At 41.4% G+C, this 26,131-nt stretch overlaps 1 protein-coding gene across 1 annotated transcript; it reads left to right on the top strand.

The window, feature by feature from the left end:
- The first annotated feature begins 18,282 nt into the window (after positions 1-18,282).
- Positions 18,283-23,472, top strand: LOC145030654 (Thioredoxin superfamily protein). Its single transcript, XM_078979040.1, has 4 exons — positions 18,283-18,660; positions 21,787-21,889; positions 22,413-22,574; positions 23,159-23,472. Exons 1-4 carry the CDS (start codon positions 18,398-18,400, stop codon positions 23,321-23,323), a joined length of 693 nt encoding a protein of 230 aa, XP_078835166.1. The 5' UTR covers positions 18,283-18,397; the 3' UTR covers positions 23,324-23,472.
- The last annotated feature ends 2,659 nt before the right edge of the window (positions 23,473-26,131 follow it).

Here is a 26,131-nt window from a genome sequence, read left to right as displayed (position 1 = left end):
CCCAGTCAAAGACCACGCCTTTCTGGGTTAATGTAGTAAGAGGTTTCGCGATGCTAGAGAAGTTCTTTATGAATCTGCGGTAGTAGCCAGCTAGGCCTAGAAATTAACGAATCTCTGTAGGTGTCTTTGGTGCCGACCAGTTCTTAATGACCTTAATTTTGGAGGGGTCCATGTGTATCCCTTTTTCGCTAACCACGTGGCCCAAAAATTCGACTCTTCGAATCCAAAATTCACATTTAGAGAACTTCGCATAGAGCTTCTCTGATCGTAGTGTTTCTAAGACCCTCCGTAGGTGTTGACTATGTTCTTCCTTACTTCGGGAGTAGATAAGTATATCATCGATGAATACGATGACGAATTGATCCAAGTATGGACGACACACTCTATTCATTTGGCCCATGAATACTGCTGGTGCATTGGTTAATCCGAACGACATCACTACAAATTCGTAGTGTCCATAACGGGTTCGGAAGGCTATCTTGGGAATGTCTTCCTCTAGCACTCGTAATTGGTGATATCCGGATCGTAGATCTATCTTTGAGAAGTAGTTCGCTCCTTGAAGTTGATCAAATAGGTCGTCGATGTGGGGTAGAGGGTAACGATTCTTGATAGTGAGTTTGTTCAGCTCTCGGTAGTCGATGCACATCCGGAATGATCCGTATTTCTTCTTTACAAACAAGACCAGTGCTCCCCAAGGTGAGAAACTTGGTCTGATGAATCCTTTTTGGTGAAGTTCGTTAAGCTGACTGGAAAGTTCTTGCATCTTTGCTGGTGCCAGACGATAAGGCGATTTTGCTACAGGGGTAGCCCCTGAAATTAAGTTGATTCTGAACTCGACTTGGCGTTGTGGTGGTAATCCCGGTAGTTCTTCTGGGAAGATATCGGGGAAATCCCGTACCTCTGGGATGCTGTTTATATCCTTTACCTCCCGACTTGTATCGACGATGTGTGCAAGAAATGCCTGATAATCCTTCCGCAAACACTTTCGAGCTTGGATGCACGAAATGATGCGAAGGTTTGTACTTGATTTGTCGCCGTAGATCACTAGTGTTTCATGGTTATGGAGATTTAGACGAACGGCTTTTTCAAAGCACATGATATCGGCGCGAAAAGGACTTAACCAATCCATGCCAACTATAACGTCAAAACTTTTTATTTGGACTGGCATAAGGTTGATTGGGAAAGAGTGACCGTCTAAAGTTAATGTACAACCCATGTATATGCAATTAGTGTTTTCCGTTTTCCCATTTGCCATTTCTATAGTGAATGATTCTTCTAACATGCTAGGGTTACGTTTAAGTAAGTGAATAAAGTTTTGGCTCACAAAGCTTCTCTCTGCTCCGCTATCGAATAGGATGCATGCATATGAATTATCGAGAAGAAACGTACCAGCAACTACTGTAGGATCAGCTACGGCTTCCTCGTGACAATTAGCTAATACTCGTCCCACTCCGTCGGTATTTGCTGCCTTTGGGCAGTTTCTTTTGCAGTGGCCCATCTCGCCACAACCGTAGCATGCTTGGCCTACACCAGCACCGGGAACTTGAGTGATCGGTTTTGCGGGGGCCTTGCAGAAACGGACAGCGTGCCCCTTTCTATTGCAGTTGGAGCACTGCATTTCCCGAAATGGTCCGTGGTGGTGGTAATTACACTTGGTGCACTTTGGGAGGTTGCCCACATAAGGCTTTGTTGGGTAGAGATTTGTAGGAACAGTAGTAGGTACCGTCGCAGCGTTTACGACAAGTAGTTGTTGTTTCTTCGAGGATTCTTAGGAAGATCCACCCTTCCCTTTTATTCCACCCTCTCTTCTTGTTGTTGTTGTTATTGTTGTTTCCCTTGTATGGTTCTGGTGCAGAATTTGTTGCGTGTTGATGATTTCCGTAATCAATAATCGATTTTGCCAGCTCCTTGGCACTTTCAAAAGTGTCAGGTTTGGAAGCTAACACGCTTGACTGAATTTGGGGCGACAGTCCCCAAATGTATCGCTCTATTTTCTTGCTCTCGGGAGCAATCATATATGGGCAAAGGATTGCCAACTCGCACAATCTATTGGTATAAGTTGCTATATCGGTACCAATCATTCCCAGAGTCCAGAGTTCGTGCTCGAGTTTTTGAATCTCTCCTCGTGGACATTACTCCCTCATCAACATGATTTTCAAGCTCTCCCAGCTTATCGAGTTTGCCACTATCAGGGTAAGTACCTTAACGTGGCCATTCCACCAAGTTAAAGCCCTATCAGTAAACGTGTAAGTTGCAAATTTGACCTTGCTGTGCTCGGGGCAGGAGCAGATTTCAAACACTGATTCCGTTCTTTCAATCCACTGCCTTAAAACCATCACACCACCCGTTCCAATAAACATCTGAGGCTTAGCATTCATAAAGTCTTTATAGGTGCACTCCCGGGGTTGTCCATGACTATCGCCATGGTTGGAAGGATGTATGCCAATTCCTGAACCAGTAGTAACAGGGGTATTGATCTGTGACATGGCAGCTGCCACAGCTGCAATGACTGCTGCCTGGAACATGACAACATCAAATTGAGGAGGCGGAGGTGGTGGTGGTATCGGTGTTTCGTTGTTAGGGTTACATCTGGGATTCCTGCGTGGCGGCATGTTTAACTATACATTTAAAAGATGAGGATATGGATAAGAATAAATGAATAATGAATGTGTCTCATGAACTAAATTGCTATAGTTTAACAACAGATGATAGTATGAGTCTCACAGATAGAAGAGCGAAGGTTATTCGTAAATCCGAATATATGAACAAGTGTATGGTTTTTCCATAATATTTTAAAGATTGAACGCGATACTCAACGTAGTAGTAATAGCGTTCGAATTATATTAATATGATAGATGATACAACGATCACGAAAATTTGACCCTTAAAAGGGTCTCCGATTACAAGAATTTAAAGGAAGTAAAAACTTTTAGCCGAAGTCCTATCTTATAACAAAATTTGAGGTTTTCGCAAGTACTACTTGCGACGTGTGTTGCGCTTCGAGCTCGAGTCCGCATCCGATTGCTTCGACTCCATAAGATGCCTATCGAAGGCGGCTTGTTGTTCCCTCAACTCTGTGAGGGCTGCATTCGTTTGTGCTTGGAATGCTTCGGCGCGGAGGTGGATGTCATTCTGCAACATATCCAGGCGGTGGATATCGGCCGTGTGGATTTGTACTTCCACGTTGACCTCTCGGATTCGGTTTGCTTGAACCCCCGATTGGTAGGACTGGTTGGCCAGTTTACCTACCATCGCTGGAAGTGCTCGGTCGGCTGAACCTCCGTCCCTGATGTCGTAGAAGTCTTGACACATACCATAGGGAGAGCGTATCCCTTGTTGTTGGCTCCAGTGGACGAGGTGACTTCCCCAAACGGGAGTCGGTCCTTGGAAGTTCCTCCTAATGGCTGGAGGGTTGATTATCTCTGGTTCCGAGTCTGTACCAGAGTCGTCTCCTCCATCCAACTCGATAGGCTCATCGTCCTCTTCCGGATCCTCCTCAATCCATCCTCCGTTGCCTTGGTTTGGGTAGTAGGGGTCCCCATGCGGGTGAAATCCAGCCATTTGACTATACGAGAATAGGGTTATAAGTTTTGAACAAAACTTGAGACATGTAATACTAACTAATATATTGTATGCACCAAATACTCCTATAGTATTTAAATTCTACGTTTGATACTAGTGTCTAATTTTGGTAAGTTTTGACTTGTTGCTCACTACGATCATTCCTCGATATATGTAAGTCTAATTTCGGATAAACATAGTTGATCAGGCTATATTCGTCCCAAATTTGATTACATATCTTGAGAACTAATCGTAGTGTCCAACTTGTCTTAATACTTTAGTTCTTATCATAAAAATTTGTTGTATGCATGTATCTTGGATTTTCATAACCTAAAATAATCTATTCATATGAAATAAGGATTTTAGGTACGAAAACTTTTGTTAGAGACTTTGAGTACCTAAGCATTTATAGTTTGTATATCTTATGAGGTCCGATATACTTAGTTCATTATAAACATTGCTCTGATACCAATCTGTTACACCCCCAAACCGGAACGGCGGAAACGTTCGGGGGCGGATGACTTCATGTGGTAACGTAACAAATGAATACATAGTAAAGAAACCAATACAACCATCATATATATAATTGAAAGTTTACATTGTTTAAAAGTGTACATGTTCAAAATCAATTACAATATGATGTCAAAATATGAAATTAAACTGGCGCCGCAGCGTCCCTTCTCCAAAATTAGTTTGTTACCTGTAATTACTGAATCCCTGGGACATACAAGTAGTTTTGAAAGAGTAGATCAGCATTTAAGCTGGTGAGTTTCATAAGTATTTAATGACAATGTTTGTATGAAATGAAATGTTTTTGTTCTTTGTTTGCATGTTCCTAGAAAATCCTATATTTTCTACTAGTATAATTGTAACCTTCTTTCAGGACAAATGTTTGTTTCTAGTAAATGTATGTACGTATAAAATTTCCAATACATCTGAAAAACCCCGTAAATCATTGTGTTTTTAATACTCTATGTGAGTTTTATAACCATGCTATTGACAAGGAATGCCTATACGCAACGTTCTTCAGGCGTTGGAATGTTCTGACGTTTGTCACCCCAAATGGTGGACTGTAGCTAACAGTCAGGGCGCGAGTTGTCAAGCCCGTATAGATCTATACACAAACACCATGCTCCCCCTCCAAGGAATTCTGGTATATAATACAGGACTTGAAATGTGTACTCGAACGTACCTGAAGTTAATGTCTCAGAAAACCTAGTATAAAACAGATTTATGTGTGAAAACGTTCGTTCGTTATTGTATATGAAAGTAGCTTCTTGAAATAGTATTTCCATGTATGTAAAAGTTCGTAGTATTCTCGTGAAACTATACCTATTATAGTTCCCTAAAAGTGTGTTTCGTTTGTATAATAAACCCTTAGTAAAAATGTTCACTTGTTATGAAATGTGTAGCTTTTGGAGTGCCAAAACCGACACACAGAAATGTAGTATAAGCAAAGTATCTGATTTATATAAATACATAAATCGTTTTTCATTTCAAAAGATAGAATGTTGTCGTGGTATAATTTGCATATGAAAGTTTCCCTTTGATAGTTTCAAATCACATATGATTCCTTTGATAAAACGCGTAAAGTGAAAGTTTATATAACACACGATAATAATTGAGTGTTTTACTTGTATTCCCCCCCTTAAAAGCATGTAAAAGTACTCATAAACCATTTAAAAGTGTGAATTATAGGGGTATGAACTCACTTGTAAGATCGGAGGTTGCGGGATGAAAACCGGACAGAATTTTGGCTCGCGAAAGTGGATTTCCTCGGGATTCTCGGGGGCACAAACGACCTTCGGGACTCGAGCAAAGTGATCGGGGCTTCAGGGTAGTACGGGCACGGAAAACGAGGCAAGATCGTAAGAGAAATGAGAGAAATGGTTTGTTTTTCCCGAAACCCTCGCATCCCTTTTATAGGGGGCTGAGAGGCCTCGGTACGCGGGGCGTACGAGCTTACGCGGGGCGTACTCGTGCGTCATGCGTGACCGAGTGAAACGACCCAAAAACACGACCCAAAAATTTTCGTTTTTTCATGTAGTCAAAACCATAATATAAGTATCATAACATAAAACATACGCGATGTATCCCCAAAACATAATAAAATATTGTGCGGAAAACTGTATCATGCTACATCAATCCAAAACATCAAGAGACATCCCCAGGATAAAAGCTATGCTGTGGTGTGTGCGATGCTGTCACCCCGAGCTCTTTCCTTTGCTTGCGGAAGTACCTGAAACCAAACTGAAACTGTAAGCACGAAGCTTAGTGAGCTCCCCTAAACTACCACATACCATACAATAACATATAAACACATATTGGGCCTTGCCCACTGCATCGGGCCGAAGCCCGGAAACTGCATCGGACCGAAGTCCGGAACTGATTGGGACCTTGTCCCCTGCATCGGACCGAAGTCCGGAACTAACTGCATCGGACCGAAGTCCGGAACTGACTGGGACCTTGTCCCCTGCATCGGAACTAACTGCATCGGACCGAAGTCCGGGACTGACTGGGACCTTGTCCCCTGCATCGGACCGAAGTCCGGAACTAACTGCATCGGACCGAAGTCCGGAACTTACTGACTGAACATGGCATAGCATAACACATCAACTAGCATAACACATATACGACATGCTACATCGGGCCGTGGCCCGGAACACATAATACTTAATCACATGAAACATAGCACGCAAATCCTGTTCGAGCCACGAAGGCATCGAACATACTAACTACTGCATCGGACCTAAATCCGGAAACTACTGCTAACTGAACGGGCCGGCATTGTGGCCTTAGACTCGTTCCTACTGGAAGGAAACTCACCTCGTAAGCTGGCTGCTGAGTGTGTGGCTCGGAAAGCTAACGGCGGCTGCTCCTGAATCTCCTCGGCTACAAATCCATAAACATACTCAATCAAATACTAAACACTGCGCTTGGGGTAAAATGACTCTTTTACCCTCGGTCAAAGTCAACTCTCCTTTGGGCTGACTCGCCGAGTTGGGCCACCCAACTCGCCGAGTCCTACTCTCACTTTTCACTTTTACTCACCGCTACTCGTCGAGTCTGGCATCGACTCGACGAGTACCCTCCTGATCCAAGAACTCAGACAATCTTCATCCGACTCGTCGAGTCGTATGAACAGACTCGACGAGTTGTTCTTGATCCCAAGAAGATTGCCTTGGACTCGCCGAGTTGATGAACAACTTGCCCAGTCCCTCCATCACTGAGTTCACCCTCAACTCGCTGAGTCCACTCTCTAACTCACCTCATCCACTCGACACTGATAAAACTGAAGAACTCGGGATTCGCAACCCAACTCGTCGAGTCGTTCTTCCGACTCGCCGAGTTGCCGCCATGCAATTGATTTTTACTTGATTTTGTTTGAATCCAACACATACAATTGATAGATATGGGTCCAATAAGCTGATTTACCACGTAAAGTTTCCAACTTTACGTGTACAACCTCATGAATAAGGGAAATAAGGCTAAAAGATGCACAAAATGGGTAGATCTATGGTTATCATGCAATATAACTCCAAAAAGACAGTAGATCTGGGATCTACAACACCCCAACATTCAGATCCATAGCTATTTCGACTTAATAAGACGTCCATGCAAGTGTAAGGCTTGGAACAAGCATCAACTAGCTCTTAGGAGAGCTCTAATGGAAGTTTAAAGCATATAACAAGATGGAACTCCGAAAATACCTCTATTAACTCTGATTTGGCCCTGGATCTTTGCACCACAACACTTCTCCTTGCTTCTTCCTTCTTCTCCTTCTTCACACCTTCACAAAATGGCACCAAAACACATATAAGCTCTTCAAGGGAGGTTTAGGGTTCTACTACTGCGTTCTCAGGGTGAGGGAGGCGAGGATGGGGGCTATAAGGTGGTATAAATAGTGGGCAACCCGGGGATTTTAGGGTTTCACCCAGACAGATGGACTCGCCGAGTCAGGGATATGGACTCGCCGAGTCCCCGGCTCACGCGTGCCCTCAGGCGCGACCCTACTCGGCGAGTCGGGCTAGAACTCGCTGAGTCCCACTTGAAAAACTCACTATAATTACCAATAAATCAACATACCGGGAACGGGTCGTTACAATTCTCCCCCACTTGTCTCAGACTTCGTCCTCGAAGTCTGCTACGGCTGGATCTGCAAATAACTCCGGGTAGTGCGCTCTCATTTCCTCTTCAGCCTCCCACGTCCACTCAGACCCCTTCCGGTGCTGCCACTGCAGCTTTACTAGCTGAATTACCTTGTTCCTCAAGGTCTTGGTCTTCCGTTCCAGAATCGCGACCGGTCTCTCGATATAATTCAGGCCGCTATCAACCTGGATATCCTCTAAGGGAACGACTGCCGTCTCATCCACCAAACACTTCCTTAACTGTGACACGTGGAAGGTGTTGTGTATCTGACTAAGCTCCTCAGGGAGATCTAACCGATAAGCAACCCGACCCACCCGGGCCAAAACCCTGAAAGGACCAATAAATTTGGGGCCCAATTTGCCCTTCTTCCGGAACCTAATGACACCTTTCCAAGGTGAGACTTTCAGAAGAACCATGTCGCCCACCTGGAACTCCAAGTCCGAACGCCTCCTGTCGGCGTAGCTCTTCTGCCGACTCTGCGCAGTCTGCAGCCTACTACGGACCTGCTGGATCAACTCAGTCGTCTTGAGCACCACTTCGGTGCTCCCGATGACTCGCTGACCGACCTCGCCCCAACAAATCGGGGTCCTGCACTTCCTGCCATATAACATCTCAAAAGGAGGTCGATCAATGCTCGCATGATAACTGTTGTTATACGAGAATTCCGCTAACGGAAGATACGTATCCCAACTGCCCCCAAAATCTAAAACACATGCCCTAAGCATGTCCTCGAGAGTCTGAATCGTCCTCTCGCTCTGCCCGTCAGTCTGAGGATGAAAAGCGGTGCTGAAATGGAGACGAGTACCCATCTCGTCGTGGAACCGCTTCCAGAATCTGGACGTGAAACGAACATCTCGGTCCGACACCACCGATACCGGCACTCCATGACGTGCCACAATCTCTCGCACATAGATATCAGCTAACTTTTCCGCCTATATACTCTCCTGAATCGGAATAAAATGGGCACTCTTCGTCAACCGATCCACTACTACCCATATCGAGTCCACCCCGCGTGCGGTCCTGGGGAGTTTGGTGACAAAATCCATGGTGATATCCTCCCATTTCCACACGGGAACGTCTAACGGCTGCATCTTGCCGTGAGGTCTCTGGTGCTCCGCCTTGACCTTCCGGCAGGTCAAACATCTCTCCACATACCAAGCGACATCTCGCTTCATGCAGGGCCACCAATAATCATATCGAAGATCTCGATACATCTTCGTCGCTCCTGGGTGGATAGAAAATCGAGACTTATGAGCCTCGTCCATCAACACTTGCCGTACCCCACCCTAGTACGGTACCCACACCCTACCATGAAGTGTCAACAGACCCCGACTGTCGTAATCAAATGAAGCTACTCGGCCCACTATCCTCTCACACTTCTGCTTCTCCTCCTTGAGATCCTCCATCTGAGCCTCCTTGATCTGCTCCAACAAGGGAGTGATCACTGTCATCCTCATACACAGATCTCTGATAGGGGCCGTCGACACCTTGCGGCTCAGGGCGTCGACCACCACATTGGCCTTCCCTGGATGATAAAGGATCTCACAGTCATAGTCCTTCAGCACGTCTAACCATCTCCTCTGTCTCATGTTCAAACTCGGCTGATCCATAAGATATCGCAAACTCTTGTGATCCGTGTATATAGTACAGCGGACCCCATAAAGGTAATGTCTCCAAATCTTGAGGGCAAACACAACTGCCCCCAGCTCCAAATCGTGGGTAGGATAATTAGCCTCATGAGGCTTCAACTGTCTCGAGGCATAAGCTACCACATGGCCTCGCTGCATCAATACTGCTCCCATACCTGTGATCGATGCATCACAATAGACTACGAAATCCTCTACTCATTCTGGCAAGGTAAGGATCGGAGCCTCGCACAATCTCTGCCTGAGAGTCTCGAACGCCGCCTGCTGCTCAGGCCCCCAACGAAAAACCACCGACTTCTTGGTTAGTCGGGTGAGCGGCACTGCTATCTTGGAGAAGTCCTGAATAAATCTCCGATAATACCCTGCCAACCCCAGGAAGCTCCGAATCTCAGATGGAGACCTCGGGACCTCCCACTGCATCACGGCCTCAATCTTGGCCGGATCTACCAAAATACCCTTCTGGTTGACGAGATGACCAAGAAACTGCACCTCGCGCAACCAGAACTCACACTTGGAGAACTTTGCAAAAAGTCTCTCCCTCCTCAAAGTCTCCAACACCTCCCGCAGGTGCTCCTCGTGCTGCCCCTGTGTCTTGGAATACACCAAGATGTCATCTATAAACACAATCACCGACCGATCCAGCATCGGTCTGCACACGCGGTTCATGAGATCCATGAACGCGGCTGGGGCATTGGTGAGCCCAAATGGCATCACCACGAACTCATAATGACCATATCAGGTCCTGAAAGCAGTCTTCTGTACATCCTCATCTCTAACCCTCATCTGATGATAACCGGAGCATAGATCGATCTTGGAGAACCAAGACGCTCCTTGAAGCTGATCAAACAAGTCATCTATCCTCGGAAGTGGGTAACGGTTCTTCACCGTTACTTTGTTCAACTCCCGATAATCAATGCACATACGATGCGACCCATCCTTCTTCCTCACAAATAAGATCGGCGCTCCCCAAGGCGAACTGCTCGGCCGAATGAAACCCTTGTCTAACAGCTCCTGAAGCTGTGTAGACAACTCCTGCATCTCAGGGGGAGCAAGTCGATACGGTGCTTTGGCTATCGGAGCCGCACCAGGAACTAGGTCGATCCTGAACTCAACCTGCCTCTCTGGAGGTATCCCCGGCAAATCCTCGGGAAACACATCTGGGTAGTCACAAACAATAGGAACATCATCAATCGTCGTCTTGCCCTTCTCTCGGGCATCCAAGACGTAAGCTACAAAACCGGTGCAACCCTGCTGAACATAGCGCCTCGCCCTTGCGGCGGAACAAAAGATCGGTCCTCGCTGGGGCCTCTCGCCCTGAATCACTATCTCTCCCCCACTGGGAGTGCGAACCCTCACTAGCTGAAGCTCACAATCAATCACCGCCCCATTGGGGTTCAGCCAATCCAAGCCCACAATAACTTTATTCCCACGCAGGGGAATAGGAACCAAGTCCACTGAAAACTGCTCATCAAATATCTGAAGGGAACACCCTCTATGTACTCTGCCGACCCTCACGGTCCTATCATCTGCTATCTCAACCTCTAGTGGACAATCCAGCTCCCCTGGAGCTCTGCTAAATCTCTTGCTAAGCGCAAGCGATACAAATGATCGGGTAGCCCCCGAATCGAACAATACCAAAGCAGGGATGTCGTTCACCGAGAACGACCCTAAATAAAACATATCATCAAGTAATATTCAAACGATATTATAACAATTAAGAGATGAAGGAAAGATTCTTACCCGTCACCACATCAGGAGTCGCTCGCGCCTCCTCTGCTGTCATCTGAAATGCTCTGCTCTTCGCCACTGGCGCATCAGATCGGCCCTGCCGGCCATCCGTAATCCTCAAGGTGGCAGGGGCAGGTGCAACCACCTTCCCTGCTGCAGCTAAACTGGGACACTGGGACCTTTTATGTCCCCTCTGATTGCACTGAAAGCAAATCAGATCTGATGTTGTAACCGTAGTAGCAGGGGCCGTACAATCCCTACTCAAATGCCCCGTCCGACCGCACTTGTAGCAGCCGGAACTCCCTGCCTTGCACGCCCCCTCGTGCAATCTCCCACACTTGCCACACCGACCGTGGCTCTACTGACCCTTAGACCTGTGATCTGAAACCTTGGGCTTTTTGCCCACACTGCCTGAACCCGATAACGCCTCCAGTTTCCTCTTCTTCTCCATCTCGAGATCAATCTCCCTCTCTCTAGCTCTGGCAATCATGTCGTCCAGCGTTTTACAACTGGACCGGCTCACAAACATGCGAATGTCACTCCGCAGCATCTCATGATAACGGGCCTTCTTCATCTCCTCATCGGCTGCATACTGAGGAACAAGAAGGGCCCTCTCCCTGAACTTGGCGATGATCTCCGCCACTGTCTCTGTAGTCTGGGTAAGGTCCTGAAACTCCCTAGCTAACTGCTGCACCTCAATGACTGGTGCAAACTCCGCCCTGAACCTGGTAGAGAAATCAGCCCAGGTCATGGCATCCAATGCCGCATCATCCCCGATGGCATGTCCGACCTCCTCCCACCAATCCCGTGCCCTGTCCTTCAGAAGGCAGGACGCCAATCTGACCTTATCCCCCTCGGGACACCTGCTAGTGCGGAAAGCGTTGGCCACATCCGCCAACCATCTGGTACTCGCTATGGGGTCCCGCGCCCCATGATAGTCTGGAGCCCCGCATACCCTGAACTCGCTGAACGTAAGTGTGCGCGACCCCATCACGGCCGCCATCTCAGCACGGAAAGTACTCAATCTCTCATCCATCAGCTCTAAAATACCCTCCTTGATCGAACCGAAGATCACAGGAGTCTGCTCTAGTATGATGCGGGTAACCTCAGAAGAAAGGAACTCCCTAGTGTGCTCATCCATCTGCCCGGCCTCCGGGCCTGATCCCAATCCTGATCCCCCTCCGGCATCTGAACTGCCGGCTGCTGGCCTCGGACGCAAAACTACCATTCTGAAACATATCATAACAACATCAGAACACTGAAATATCTCAAGGGACCATGATACTACTACTAGCTTCCTGGTCTTGTCTTGGCCTTCCTTAATTCGAGTACGGATCCTCTGCTTTCAGTAGTATGGGCCCCTACTACCTTCCACATCTATCCGTACTTTCCTCAAGAACTGCCTTGACTCCACCAAGTCACTTCTACTACTGCCATTCTCTGCTACTCTCATCCTAGGCTTGCCCTAGGGAAACCTCAAGCTCAACACGACTGGTCCTCAGCTGCTGTAGGTCTCCTCATAATGCCAGCTAGCCACCACCCAGACACCATCACATGTGATGAGGATCAGATAATCCTTCAAGTAAAAGATCCGTCCCTACAACGGTTGGACTCAAACAAGAGCTGCGCAATAGGGCCAGTTCCAGCACTCTGGGATTATTCAAACCTGATCACATGTGGTGTGACGTGTTTACCTAATGGCTAACTCCCACTACTCAGAACCCCACTAAGCACGAAGCAAGCAGCATTCGGACAAGGGAAACAGACTCAGGCAAAACTATTCTTATAACAAGAAACTGCACTAGCATAGGATGCTAAGCTCATACTATCAGGCATAACCTAAACAGGCTATCCCACTGCTGTCTACTCAATTCCAGCATGCAATACTCATAAAGCTGTAACACATAAGCAGGCACATAAGGCATTCTCTTAGATCCTTAGCCCTATACTAGCATGCTGTTCTACTGAAACTGAAACTGAACAAATAACTTGTATGGGTAATTTGGGAGTACTTACTTGAGCTCGGCTGACCGCATGCACACACCTCTATCTTGTTAAAAACAATTCTTTCTTTCTAAGTGCTTTCAAAATTCTTTTTGTAACACATTTTTATTTTACTAAAATCTTTTATTTCCCTTAGTTTGAGTTCAGATACACCCGGAAGTGTATCCGAATCCCTCAAACCAGGGCTCTGATACCAACTTGAAACGACCCAAAAACACGACCCAAAAATTTTCGTTTTTCCATGTAGTCAAAACTATAATATAAGTATCATAACATAAAACATACGCGATGTATCCCCAAAACATAATAAAATATTGTGCGGAAAACTGTATCATGCTACATCAATCCAAAACATCAAGAGACATCCCCAGGATAAAAGCTATGCTGTGGTGTGTGCGATGCTGTCACCCCGAGCTCTTCCCTTTGCTTGCGGAAGTACCTGAAACCAAACTGAAACTGTAAGCACGAAGCTTAGTGAGCTCCCCCAAACTACCACATACCATACAATAACATATAAACACATATTGGGCCTTGCCCACTGCATCGGGCCGAAGCCCGGAAACTGCATCGGACCGAAGTCCGGAACTGATTGGGACCTTGTCCACTGCATCGGACCGAAGTCCGGAACTAACTGCATCGGACCGACGTCTGGAACTAACTGCATCGGACCGAAGTCCGGAACTGACTGGGACCTTGTCCCTTGCATCGGACCGAAGTCCGGAACTAACTGCATCGGACCGAAGTCCGGAACTAACTGCATCGGACCGAAGTCCGGAACTAACTGGGACCTTGTCCCCTGCATCGGACCGAAGTCCGGAACTAACTGCATCGGACCGAAGTCCGGAACTTACTGACTGAACATGGCATAGCATAACACATCAACTAGCATAACACATATACGACATGCTACATCGGGCCGTGGCCCGGAACACATAATACTTAATCACATGAAACATAGCACGCAAATCCTGTTCGAGCCACGAAGGCATCGAACATACTAACTACTGCATCGGACCTAAATCCGAAAACTACTGCTAACTGAACGGGCCGGCATTGTGGCCTTAGACCCGTTCCTACTGGAAGGAAACTCACCGCGTAAGCTGGCTGCTGAGTGTGTGGCTCGGAAAGCTAACGGCGGCTGCTCCTGAATCTCCTCAGCTACAAATCCATAAACACACTCAATCAAATACTAAACACTGCGCTTGGGGTAAAATGACTCTTTTACCCTCGGTCAAAGTCAACTCTCCTTTGGGCTGACTCGCCGAGTTGGGCCACCCAACTCGCCGAGTCCTACTCTCACTTTTCACTTTTACTCACCGCTACTCGTCGAGTCTGGCATCGACTCGACGAGTACCCTCCTGATCCAAGAACTCAGACAATCTTCATCCAACTCGTCGAGTCGTATGAACAGACTCGACGAGTTGTTCTTGATCCCAAGAAGATTGCCTTGGACTCGCCGAGTTGATGAACAACTTGCCGAGTCCCTCCATCACTGAGTTCACCCTCAACTCGCTGAGTCCACTCTCTAACTCACCTCATCCACTCGACACTGATAAAACTGAAGAACTCGGGACTCGCAACCCAACTCGTCGAGTCGTTCTTCCGACTCGCCGAGTTGCCGCCATGCAACTGATTTTTACTTGATTTTGTTTGAATCCAACACATACAATTGATAGATCTGGGTCCAATAAGCTGATTTACCACGTAAAGTTTCCAACTTTACGTGTACAACCTCATGAATAAGGGAAATAAGGCTAAAAGATGCACAAAATGGGTAGATCTATGGTTATCATGCAATATAACTCCAAAAAGACAGTAGATATGGGCTCTACAACACCCCAACATTCAGATCCATAGCTATTTCGACTTAATAAGACGTTCATTCAAGTGTAAGGCTTGGAACAAGCATCAACTAGCTCTTAGGAGAGCTCAAATGGAAGTTTAAAGCATATAACAAGATGGAACTCCGAAAATACCTCTATTAACTCTGATTTGGCCCTGGATCTTTGCACCACAACACTTCTCCTTGCTTCTTCCTTCTTCTCCTTCTTCACACCTTCACAAAATGGCACCAAAACACATATAAGCTCTTCAAGGGAGGTTTAGGGTTCTAACACTGCGTTCTCAGGGTGAGGGAGGCGAGGATGGGGGCTATAAGGTGGTATAAATAGTGGGCAACCCGGGGATTTTAGGGTTTCACCCAGACAGATGGACTCGCCGAGTCCCCGGCTCACGCGTGCCCTCAGGCGCGACCCTACTCGGCGAGTCGGGCTAGAACTCGCTGAGTCCCACTTGAAAAACTCACTATAATTACCAATAAATCAACATACCGGGAACGGGTCGTTACATCGAGTCCTCGACTGCCTCGACTTCGGATGGGACGGGACGGGTAGCTCGCATAGGGGCGACGTGGATGAACCGAGACCAAGGCCTCGCGTACGCCTGTACGCGGCGCATAACTCGGATGGACCCGGTGACTCACCCTTCGGATAATACCGAATTTTGAATTAAATTTATATATTAATTGTTTAATAAATTTCAAAAATTCATATCTTCTTCATACGAACTCCGTTTTCGACGTTCTATATATCCATGCGAAGGTGAGACCATACTCTACAACTTTCGTTTAGATCCCGTTGGCAAATTCCAAAATTATTTTTATTATTTATTTTTAAAAGGTTGCGGAAGAAAATTTCTTTAGAAATTCATAACTTCTTTATCTGACGTCGGTTTTTGCCAGACTTTTTACCGCTGAAATACCATTGTTGAGACCTTCGATTCTCGTTTAGGTCATTCCGGCCAAAAGTCACTCGATCTCTGATTCGAGTTTTTAGCCGTTTGACGTTAAGCCGAACTTGAAAGATTCCTAACTTTCTTATACGAAGTCGGATTTGGGTGTTCTTTTTACGTACGATCATGGTTTAATGACTTCTAATATAATAGGTAATTTAATTAATGATTTTTGGATATTTTATTTTCGAAGTTAATTTTATTACAACTAACGTGGTTACAATACTTGACTTTTTAGGTCGTTTACATGTAGTTGAAATATCGGGTTGTCACATTCAGCCCAAGAGACAAGACCAACAAAGGAGGGTGGTGGTTGGACAACCTGTTGTGCAGTAGAAAACGTCTCAAAAGCGGGACCAAGACTGCATAAAAACCAGTGAGTTTTGTCCATAGAATCAACCGGATGTCATGTAGCTGTCAATTGATCACAGAGAGATTTTTTTTTTTTTGGCAAAAGCAGAGATAGATGAGGTACCCTTCTTCAATTGGCGCAGAGAATCACGTAATTTTTGTGTAAGTTCAAATGAGTGATGGGTGTATGCCCTTTCTAGAGTGGTCCACAGGTCTCGAGAAGTTGTGACGCCAATAACTTCAGCCATGGCTTCCTCGGTTAGAGAAGATTGTAGAAGAAGCATGAGTGTTTGATCTTTTTCGAGCCAAGAGATATAGGTCGTATTAGGGGATTCCTTCCCATCGACTGTGATTTTTTGAGAGGGGGAAGGAAAAGTACCATCCACATGAGGGAGGAGTTTTTGATGAAAGAGGAGTGGATAAACTTGATTCTTCCACAGAAGATAATTCGTAGAGGTAAGTTTAATGGTGAGCATGTGAAGAAGAGTAGTCATGGGTAGTTCGGCAGCCATGATCTTCATTGAAGAAGCGAGAAGAAGAATAAGAATAAGAAGAGAGGCATGGGTAGGGTTGAGAAAAAGAAGGATCTGTTATGTTCGGCTGATACCATATGAGAAATATATTGCCGATTCTTATTATTAATATGTACAAAGTATTACAGGTATATATATATATATATATATATATATATATATATATATATATATATATATATATATATATATAAATAAAGGATTTACAAAGGAAACAAATTAACTTAAATAGATAAAAGATAATCTATATTTTATCGCTAACAAAACTTATATCAATATTTATCATAAAAAAAATATTGATTGTTGTCCGTACGATTAAGCATGTGTGTACTCTATAGTTTTTTCATGTCATAACAATACGGCAGAAAGAGGTATTAGTGACGATTAAAGATGAAAATCTAAGATATACTTTAAGAATATTATATAAAGTGTAAATTGTAGATTTGTGATATTTATTTCTATGAAAAATATGTTGTTTGATTGCTAGGTTACATATCTGGTTTTTTTTTTAATTTGATTTTGATAAGTTTGATCTAAATTCAATAATTGAAGCATGTATGAAAGATATGTACTAACGATTTTGAATTTATAAGGCCCTCCAGAAACCAACCATAGCCTCACAGACCACTCCCTGATATCTCAGTAGGTCTTAGCATTTCCCCAAATTCAGCTACAAGAAGTCATAGATGCACGTCTTGAATCAATCCATTAAATTGAATTTCATTTGTTAATTGGATGTGGTGACCAAAATGCAAGATTTGTGAAAGTTCATTATAATTTATTAGTGTTAACCTTTGACAAATTATGAAACTAATATTATTTTTTGTTCATAACATGTTGTTTTTTTTTTTTTTTTGTAATAATTTGTTCAAGCGAAAGATATGTATATGTGATTGGGCGTAGCGTGAAAAATTATATTTTAATTCTTATAAGGAAAAAATACTTTAGAAATTGACCAAATTACATGTCTAAATTTGATTTTTATGGTTATGGCAATGCACTTTAATTGTAATATTTATCGAATTTCTTTGTAGGTTGCTGGTACATATAACAACTTATTGTTACTTTTGGTTTTACAAGACCAATATGAAAAGAACCATGCGAGCCTCCATTGGGGTTGATACACCGAACAGAATTAATTCATAAAGCTACTATACAACATGTTTTAATCAATGAATCATATCATGTCGTGATAAAACAAAGATCATGTGGATTATTTATGTTAAAAATTATTGTATTGAAAAACCAAATTGCCCTAATATAAATATTTAATATTTTTATTTAACAAGTTTGGTTCAAAACTCTAAAAATGAATCGAAGTAACATTTTTTTTTATTGAAATTTCACCTAAAGATATTATCACCTTTTAATATAATATGTACTAGGAATGTAAAATAACAAGTAATGTAAAATAACAAAATACTCTCAAAATTGTGTCTACTAACAACAAGCCATTTTTGCTAGAATTAAAAGGCAAGCGAGTGGCATAACACGTGTAGGGCATAATGCAAGTCTATATACTCCAGTCCACTGCTCAACTGCCAAAACTTCTGCTTCAAGTTCAACCTAGTTGACATCGTCATTTTCCCCCAAAATTTTCATCCTCCCTCTTCCTCCCATCGCCGCCGCACCACCATGTACAAACCGAATATTCCGGTGATATCCCTACTGATTATGTCCTTCGCGGTGGTTTTAATCCCATCACAGTCTATATATCCATCAAGATACGACGGATTCGTGTATAAGAAACGCGCGGCGTCGACGGACACCGTGCTGATTGAGGCCTTCTACGATCCGGTTTGTCCCGATAGCAGAGATTCGTGGGCTCCACTCAAACAAGCCGTCGATCATTACGGCCCCACCGTCGTCTCTCTCATCGTTCACACTTTCCCTTTACCGTAAGTATTCCCACTCTCTTTTTCAATACTCAAGCTACTTTGTTCATTAATGGCGATTCATTTTTCCAGAGCAATAAGTCATAAATTCAGAGCGATTGTGCTTTAATCAACAGAAGCTTGTGAATCTGAAGTCGTGTTTTGTTCTGAATTTGTTGCTCTTGGCTCTGGAAAAAGGGCTAGATATATGATATGCTATTTTATTTATTTCTATTCGAATTTTACTTATAATTTTATTCTTTTATTGTAGTTTGAAAACATTGCTAAAATTAAACATATTTTCAGTTAGAGTCCCTAAACTTATCGTTTATTTTCAAACATGCCACTTTTGCAATTACTTTTGTCATTTCGTATCAGCAATTACTTTTTGTCATTTCGTATCAGCAATTACTTTATATTTATTGGACACATATTTTAAATAATCAAAGTTAATGACTAGTCAATAATAAATTAATATTAATATAAATATTATAAGTAAAAAATATTTTTTAAATGGCAAATAATAAAATAATAGTAAATATTATATTTAGTTTAATTTATTGATGATTTAAATATGAGAAAATTGGAAATTTAACCAAATATACTAATTACTTTGTGGAAAATAGCTAAAAAAAAAAACAAAATTGCATTTTTAGCCACTAAAATCGTAGATGAGTATAATAAATCTACGATTTCGCCATGTCATCTGCGAATATACAAGTGGCTATAGCATAGATATGTTTTAGCCACTTGTACCTGTGCTTTAGCCATTTGTAATTCGCAGTTGGTTTTTTTTTTTCGCTATATATATATATATATATATATATATATATATATATATCTTTTTCAGCCTAAAATTGCAGCGATTTCCTCTCCTTTTGAACTACGATTTTGTGATTTTTTTTTTCTATGAAATTAATAGGTTTGACTACAAAACAAACTTATTATATATAAACTTTTTCAATAAATTATCATTTTTTGTTGTTATTATTTTGGAAAATTTATGTAAAACATCTCTAAGGAAATCATCTATGATATCATCAATGATAGTTCTAAAGAAATCGTATAAAGAGAGAGAGAGAGAGAGAGAGAGAGATATGAAGAAAAAAAAAACGTTTTTATATTAGATCCTACGAAATCACGGATGGACTTCACAAAATCATAGATGAATTTTTCCATCTACGAACATACAAGTGACTAAAGCACGTTTAGGTACTTGTACGTTCGCAGATGGAAGGGCAAAATCGCATATGAGTTTAATCCATCTGCGATTTTAAGGGTTATTTTGTAATTTGAGTTTTTTTTTTTTTTTTTGCTATTTTCCACAAAATAATTAATGTATTTGATTATATTTGTAATTCTGGTGGATGACCCAAGATGACATAATAATAAAGAATATATATATCAACTTTGAAAATGCGATATGAAGAAAACGACAAAAAAATATATACTTGATATGTTATAAAATGAAAATTGATGTTATTTGTATGTATTTTATCAATTACGTTTAGAGAAATATACATTAATTTGTTTAACAATATAAAAGTTATATATATTTGGTGTGGAGGTGTGTAGCCACGTGTCATCCATGTGGCATTCAATATTTTATTAAGTTATAGAAATATTTTTTGCGAAAGATAGAGTATAGGTGGCATTTGATTTCTTGTGATGTGGCATTGTAAATGAGTTTGCAAGTGAAGGGTCATATATTATTTGGTGTTGAGGTGTGTAGCCACATGGCGTCCATGTGGCATTCAATATTTTATTAAGTTATAGAAATATTTTTTTGTTGAGGTGGGTAGCCACGTGGCATTCAATATTTTATTGAGTAAATTACAGAAATCCAAGAGATTTATGTGGCATTTTAGATTTTATCGAGTAAACTATACATCTCGACTCATTCCATAACTATTATTTATTTTATTTTCTTTATAACTATATTTTAATTTATATTAATATTAAATTGTTATTATTATAATAATTTCTTTTAAATTATAAAAAACAATTAAACCCTATTGAAAACCACCTCTCAGTCTCTCACCATGGCCTAGCTAGTAGTTTGTACATATGTTAGTTTTGAATTTTGATTGCAATAGTACAACATTTAATGCATAAAGTACATGGGTAATGCGTCTATTAAAGTAGCACGTACAACATGGGTGAGCTCACTTTTCACTTTTGAAGAACCAAGTTGCCAACTTTCTTTTAAAAATATGTTGATAACCTTGAAAAGCAAAAGAAAGCTCCCACATTAGAGGAACAAATATTACATATAGTACAACATATGATGCGTCTTTTTAAAGTAAATGGATATGATTTATATTTTTTTAAAGTAAATGGATTTTGGTGGGATATAAAGTAGTTTTCTTGATTTGAAGTTTTGGGCCTCTTTTTGTCTTTGATTTATGATTGGAAGCGACTTTACTAACTCTAGATTTCCAATGCCAAACAGCACTACAGCACATACTATAACAATCAAAATTATATATTAAAAAAAAAAATTCCGTTCCTTTGGATAACTTAGATCAAACGAGAGCTTTTTCTTTAAATTAAAATTTTCATTAAGAAATTTTAAATTAAAAAACTTTTTTAATATGCACGCTATGAGAATTTTTTCGGTTTGCTTATTTATGGGTCGTATTATTTTTGGTTTTATCATTTTATTGTTGTATGTATAAAACTTATGGTAAAAACTTGTTAGTTGACAAGCACTTTGAAAAAAAAAATGGTTTGAAAAACTAATCGAATAGTTTTTTTTTTTCAAGGGTTTTTTTTGTTTGAAAAAACTCATAAAAATCTCTTGTTATGGATGCTTTTAAAAGTGTTAGAGCTCAAATTTAGAGGTAATGCAATAAACATAACTTAGCATAAAAAGTCGGGAAAAAGTGGTTTTCCTTTTTTAATTAACTATTAACAAATTTGTCCATATTTATTTTTTTTCTTAACGTGTCATCATTTTCTCTAATATTTTTTAAACATTATGTATCCAACATCACTTTATCTATACATTACAATATTACATGATACTAGAAAAAAATAATAATAATAATAATAACATGTAATCTAGCATCATTGTCAATTAACTCTTAATGGTTTTTACTTTTTAGTTATGTTTTGCGGTTTATCATTTTTTTTAATGTTTTTCTACAGATACCACGATAATGCTTTCATTACTTCTAGAGTGTTGCATATTGTCAACGACTTAAATTCATCATCTACATACCCTTTGTTGGAGGCATTCTTTAAGTATCAGGTTACAACTCTTGACTCAAAAATCAATCATTTAGCATATGCGAAAGTTGTTACTTTTTTTTTTGGCTTCTGTTTATTTGCAAAATATAGAAAAATGTTACAAACTTTCACCGTTTTATTTGATTTACTCAATCAGTCGTGATTGGACCCTTGTATTTTATTAACATTATAGAAAAAAAAAACATTTTTGCATTTTACCTAGCTTTGAAAAAGGGATAAATACATAAAAACACAAAAGGACTTTCACTACTTTATCGATTTAGCCACCGAAATATTATTATAATAACCATAATTTTGTTTTTTTAAGCTCGGTAACTTAGTAAAATATTTTTTCTAATGAGTCAAAAATAGTATAATGGTTTATATACTATAGAAAATAGTCAACCAGCTAAATCGACAAAATAATGAAAGTACAAGTGTTTTTTTTTTCATCTTTTTGTTTATCTGTTTCAATAATTCATTCCAATTTTTAATCATGATTATACTTTTGTAAGCTGATCATGTGTTTATCGACATATAAACAGAAGCAATTTTACAATGCACAAACTAATAACATATCCCGAGCAGCTGCTCTCGATAAAGTTATAGGGTTTGCATCAAGAACACTTGGAAACTCCATCCAATCTGCCATTAGGTCAGGATTCAGTGACACAAAAACCAGTACCAAAACAAGGGTTTCATTCAAGGTGATTAATCCAACCCAGCTTCATGAGTTGTACATTGTGCATAAAATGTAGTACCACAACTAGCTTAAGAAATACATACCAAACATTTCAAAAAAAAAAGTTAAGCTACTATTTTTTTGGGGAGAGATGGGTTGGGGATGTCCGGGACAGCCCCACGTAGGGACAACCAGGGCCGTTCCAAACATATTTTGGGCTCAGGGCAAGAGAAAAAAATGGACTATTAAAATACACATATGTTATCAAGTTTTTTGTAACAGATCAATTATTAAAAGAAATTTATTTTTACTATCTTCTACATATAACAACTTCCATAAAAAAATTGGACCCCTTTAAAAGATGGGTCTTGAACGGTCGCTCCTATCGCCCACCCTCTGAGACGGACCTGGGGACAACCCAATGCAGGTTTCCACACTGCACTGCAGAGTTTGGGGTTGTCCCTGTAGGTGGTTGAGAATTCTTACTTAAGAATTCTCTGTCTCATGCAGGGACAACCTCATACAGGTTTCCACACCATAGAGTTTGGGGTTATCTCTAAAGGTAGTCGAGAGAATTCTTACTTGAGAATTTTTTTTTTCTTTTTACAGTACGGATGTATGAGAGGGGTGTATGGCACGCCATTCTTTTTTGTAAACGGGTTTTTGGTACCCGTTAGCGATGATGATATGATCGACTATAATGGATGGAGAAAAATCATCGACCCATTGACTACCAAACAAGGGAAGAATGAGTATCCTTTGACAATCTTCTGATTTGGGGAGTTTTTTACTTTCCTTTTTATGTGTTTTTCGTTTGTAACAATGTTCATATGTGGGATTTCGGGAGTTGTTATATATTTTGAATAAAACATGAATAATGTATGAACGTTTCAAATTGAAAGGAATGTAGTTTGTGAATTTTATCTATAATTGTGTTCTGTTATGAGTTATTTATTGCATGGGTGATCGATTTTATACGCAAACATTTTTTTGCACGTCTTTTCGGTCATTAATTATAACGTATGAAGAATAGAGAAAATTAGGCATGTGGGGTTTTCCATTTTTGTCCGTTTAAGTACACTTGACTATACAAATAATTGTCCGTTTGTTACTAATTTTAGTACGCAAGAATTTATTGATGTATTGAAGTTTACCGACTAATATTGAAAATGCACGCGTTCATGTACCTGTACCCCATGAAGATATGCATGGGCCCGGGTTTTGAGTTTCAAGCAACACTAGGCCGATGCAAGGAGGATTTGGGGCTCTCAGAATATAGAAAATATAAAGTTTGTAATTTTTTTTTAAGTAAAGGAGGTAGGCATCTTTGGAAAATGTTATTAATAAAAAGTAATAATACAATAGCACGTTAAGGCTCCCCAACTATGGAAAGGAAAAACCCATAAGACTGGGCTTGATAACCAAACAAATCAACAACTATTTCTTTTTTATTTACGAACGTTTTTTAGAAGCAAAATAATTAATAATGGTATCAATGTGAATATTGTCCATCATATCTTTTTTTTTTCGATGCATAACATGGTTGTTAAGTTGTTTGGTTATGAGGCATGTCTTACTTGTTTTTTCATACTCTATGTACGGAGTATTAGATGAAAGAGTAAATAGCACAAAATTGTGGTTTGGGGTTGTACTCAGCAGTAGAGGCTTCCTTCTATGCTTTTGTGGCTTCACGAGCTCAAACGTGGGTATTACAAGACCACATCTTATGAGATAACGACATATGTGATATAGATTCAGATTATGTTTATGCTTTGGTTTGTCTTCGTGATACGTGTACTGCCTGGTTCATGGTACACATTTAATTATAATTTATTCACTTTTGTGGAGCAACTCGACGAATTGGGAACCCCAAACTTGTCGAATAGAAACCAAACTGGACGCGAGATTTTAAGTCACCTACCTGACGAGTTAAGAGCATGGACTAGACGAGTAGGGCCGCCAGGATGAAACCATAATTTCGGGATTTTGCACCCTATTTAAACATCCTAATCCCCACTTGATGGCCTCATTTCCAGCCTCCAAGTCCCAAACCCTAATGCATTTGTGAGCCTGTAAACCATCTTTGAGTGAACCTTGTGTATTTTGAAGCTTGTGAGGAAGAGAAACGTAAGGATTCAAGGAGAAGATAGTAGATCCAGAGACATCCTTTCATCCTCCTCATTTTCTGGTAATCAAGTCTCTAACTTGCTTAGTGGTTTCTTAGATCCCCTTATTTAAACTTTATTGGGGTTTTGGTCCAAGGAGCTTGATCTTTGGGATATAGACATCCCAATTGACGATACCTTTAGATTTGGGATCATTAAGGGTTGTTATGGCATAAAGGTTCAAACTTTATGCCATTGGAGCCCCCATGCAAGCTCTAAGATATCATCTTGACCTTCTAAGCCCCAAAAGGTCGTGCATGGAGGAAAAGGCAAAAGATTTACATGTTAAAATGATGTCTAAGGCCTAGATCTCTGTTTATATGCTTTAGTTTGGATTTGGGATGACGTGTGGACCAAGATCTAAGTCCCAATGTAACACCCCAAAATCAGGAAGTCCAAGAAAGGAAAGGAAAACCATAAGTTAAAGGGTCGACTTCTCAGGTCTAGGGAGGAACTCGACGAGTCAGAGCGGGATCCGGGTGAAGAATAAGTAACCGACTCGGCGAGTCTTGTCTGAACAAGAGAAAAACCCTAATCTGGGGATTTGCACCTTATTTAAGGAACATTACACCTTTTCCCCAGCCTCTTTACTCCTCTTTGAGATCCAGAAGCCCTAGAATCGTGAGTGAGAGCCATTGGAAGCAAATTGGGGCATTGTTATGTGTTTTGTGAAGAAATCTTGAAGGTCAAGAAGCTTGGACCAAGGAGGTTCGTGGAGATTCAGATTCCTTTTCAGTAAGAGGATGTTTTGGAGGTAATGAATCGTTATCCTTGGCTTTCCCCTTTCTAGATCCATCTTTCATGGAGTTTTAGGGTTTCTTTAAGAGTATGTGATGAGATTTTGGTGCACAAGTTAGATTTGGAGTTGAAACTCCAGATCTGAGCTCTATTTGGATCATAGATGCAGAAAGCCCTGTTAGTTGCTATGCAAAAGCCTTTCCCTATGAGATAAGTTCCTTTCTAGCTTGGCTTTTGGCATTAGGGGACATGAAGCACATAAAGGTAGCAACTTTATGTTGCTAATGGACTCTAGAAACCCAGATCTTTGGTTTGGAGCAAAGGAGTGGCTCTGAAACTCAAGATTATGGGAATGCACGTATGGAATCGGCGAGTCTGGGAGATGACTCGGCGAGTCGGGCTAGATATCAGTCTTAGAGTCACGTAGGAACTCGGCGAGTCACATGGGTAAACTCGGCGAGTTGGATGAAGTTAGGCAGCAACTCGATGAGTTGGAAGAACAACTCGGCGAGTGTATTGAAGATTGCCTTGGAATCGGCGAGTCTGTTCTTGGACTCGGCGAGTCAAGTCGCGAAACCCCAAACCCTTTGAGTTAAGACTCGGATCAGTGAGTTGAGTGGGGACCCGTTGAGTTGGAAAGGTCAGGACTCGAAAATCAGTAGACTCGACAAGTCATGGT

The sequence above is a fragment of the Lactuca saligna genome, chromosome 2 (genome assembly GCF_052625555.1).
Source record: "Lactuca saligna cultivar CGN05327 chromosome 2, ASM5262555v1, whole genome shotgun sequence".
NCBI classification, from domain to species: domain Eukaryota; kingdom Viridiplantae; phylum Streptophyta; class Magnoliopsida; order Asterales; family Asteraceae; genus Lactuca; species Lactuca saligna.
Note: the sequence above shows the minus strand (reverse complement) of the source record. Positions and strands in the feature narration are given on the sequence as shown.

Excerpts from the sequence above, each read along its gene's own strand:
- LOC145030654 (XM_078979040.1), top strand. The coding sequence starts at position 18,398 with ATGTACAAACCGAATATTCCGGTGATATCCCTACTGATTATGTCCTTC. Across the intron at positions 21,890-22,412 it reads AGGCATTCTTTAAGTATCAG|AAGCAATTTTACAATGCACA; the intron begins GTTACAACTCTT and ends ACATATAAACAG. Across the intron at positions 22,575-23,158 it reads AAACAAGGGTTTCATTCAAG|TACGGATGTATGAGAGGGGT; the intron begins GTGATTAATCCA and ends TTCTTTTTACAG.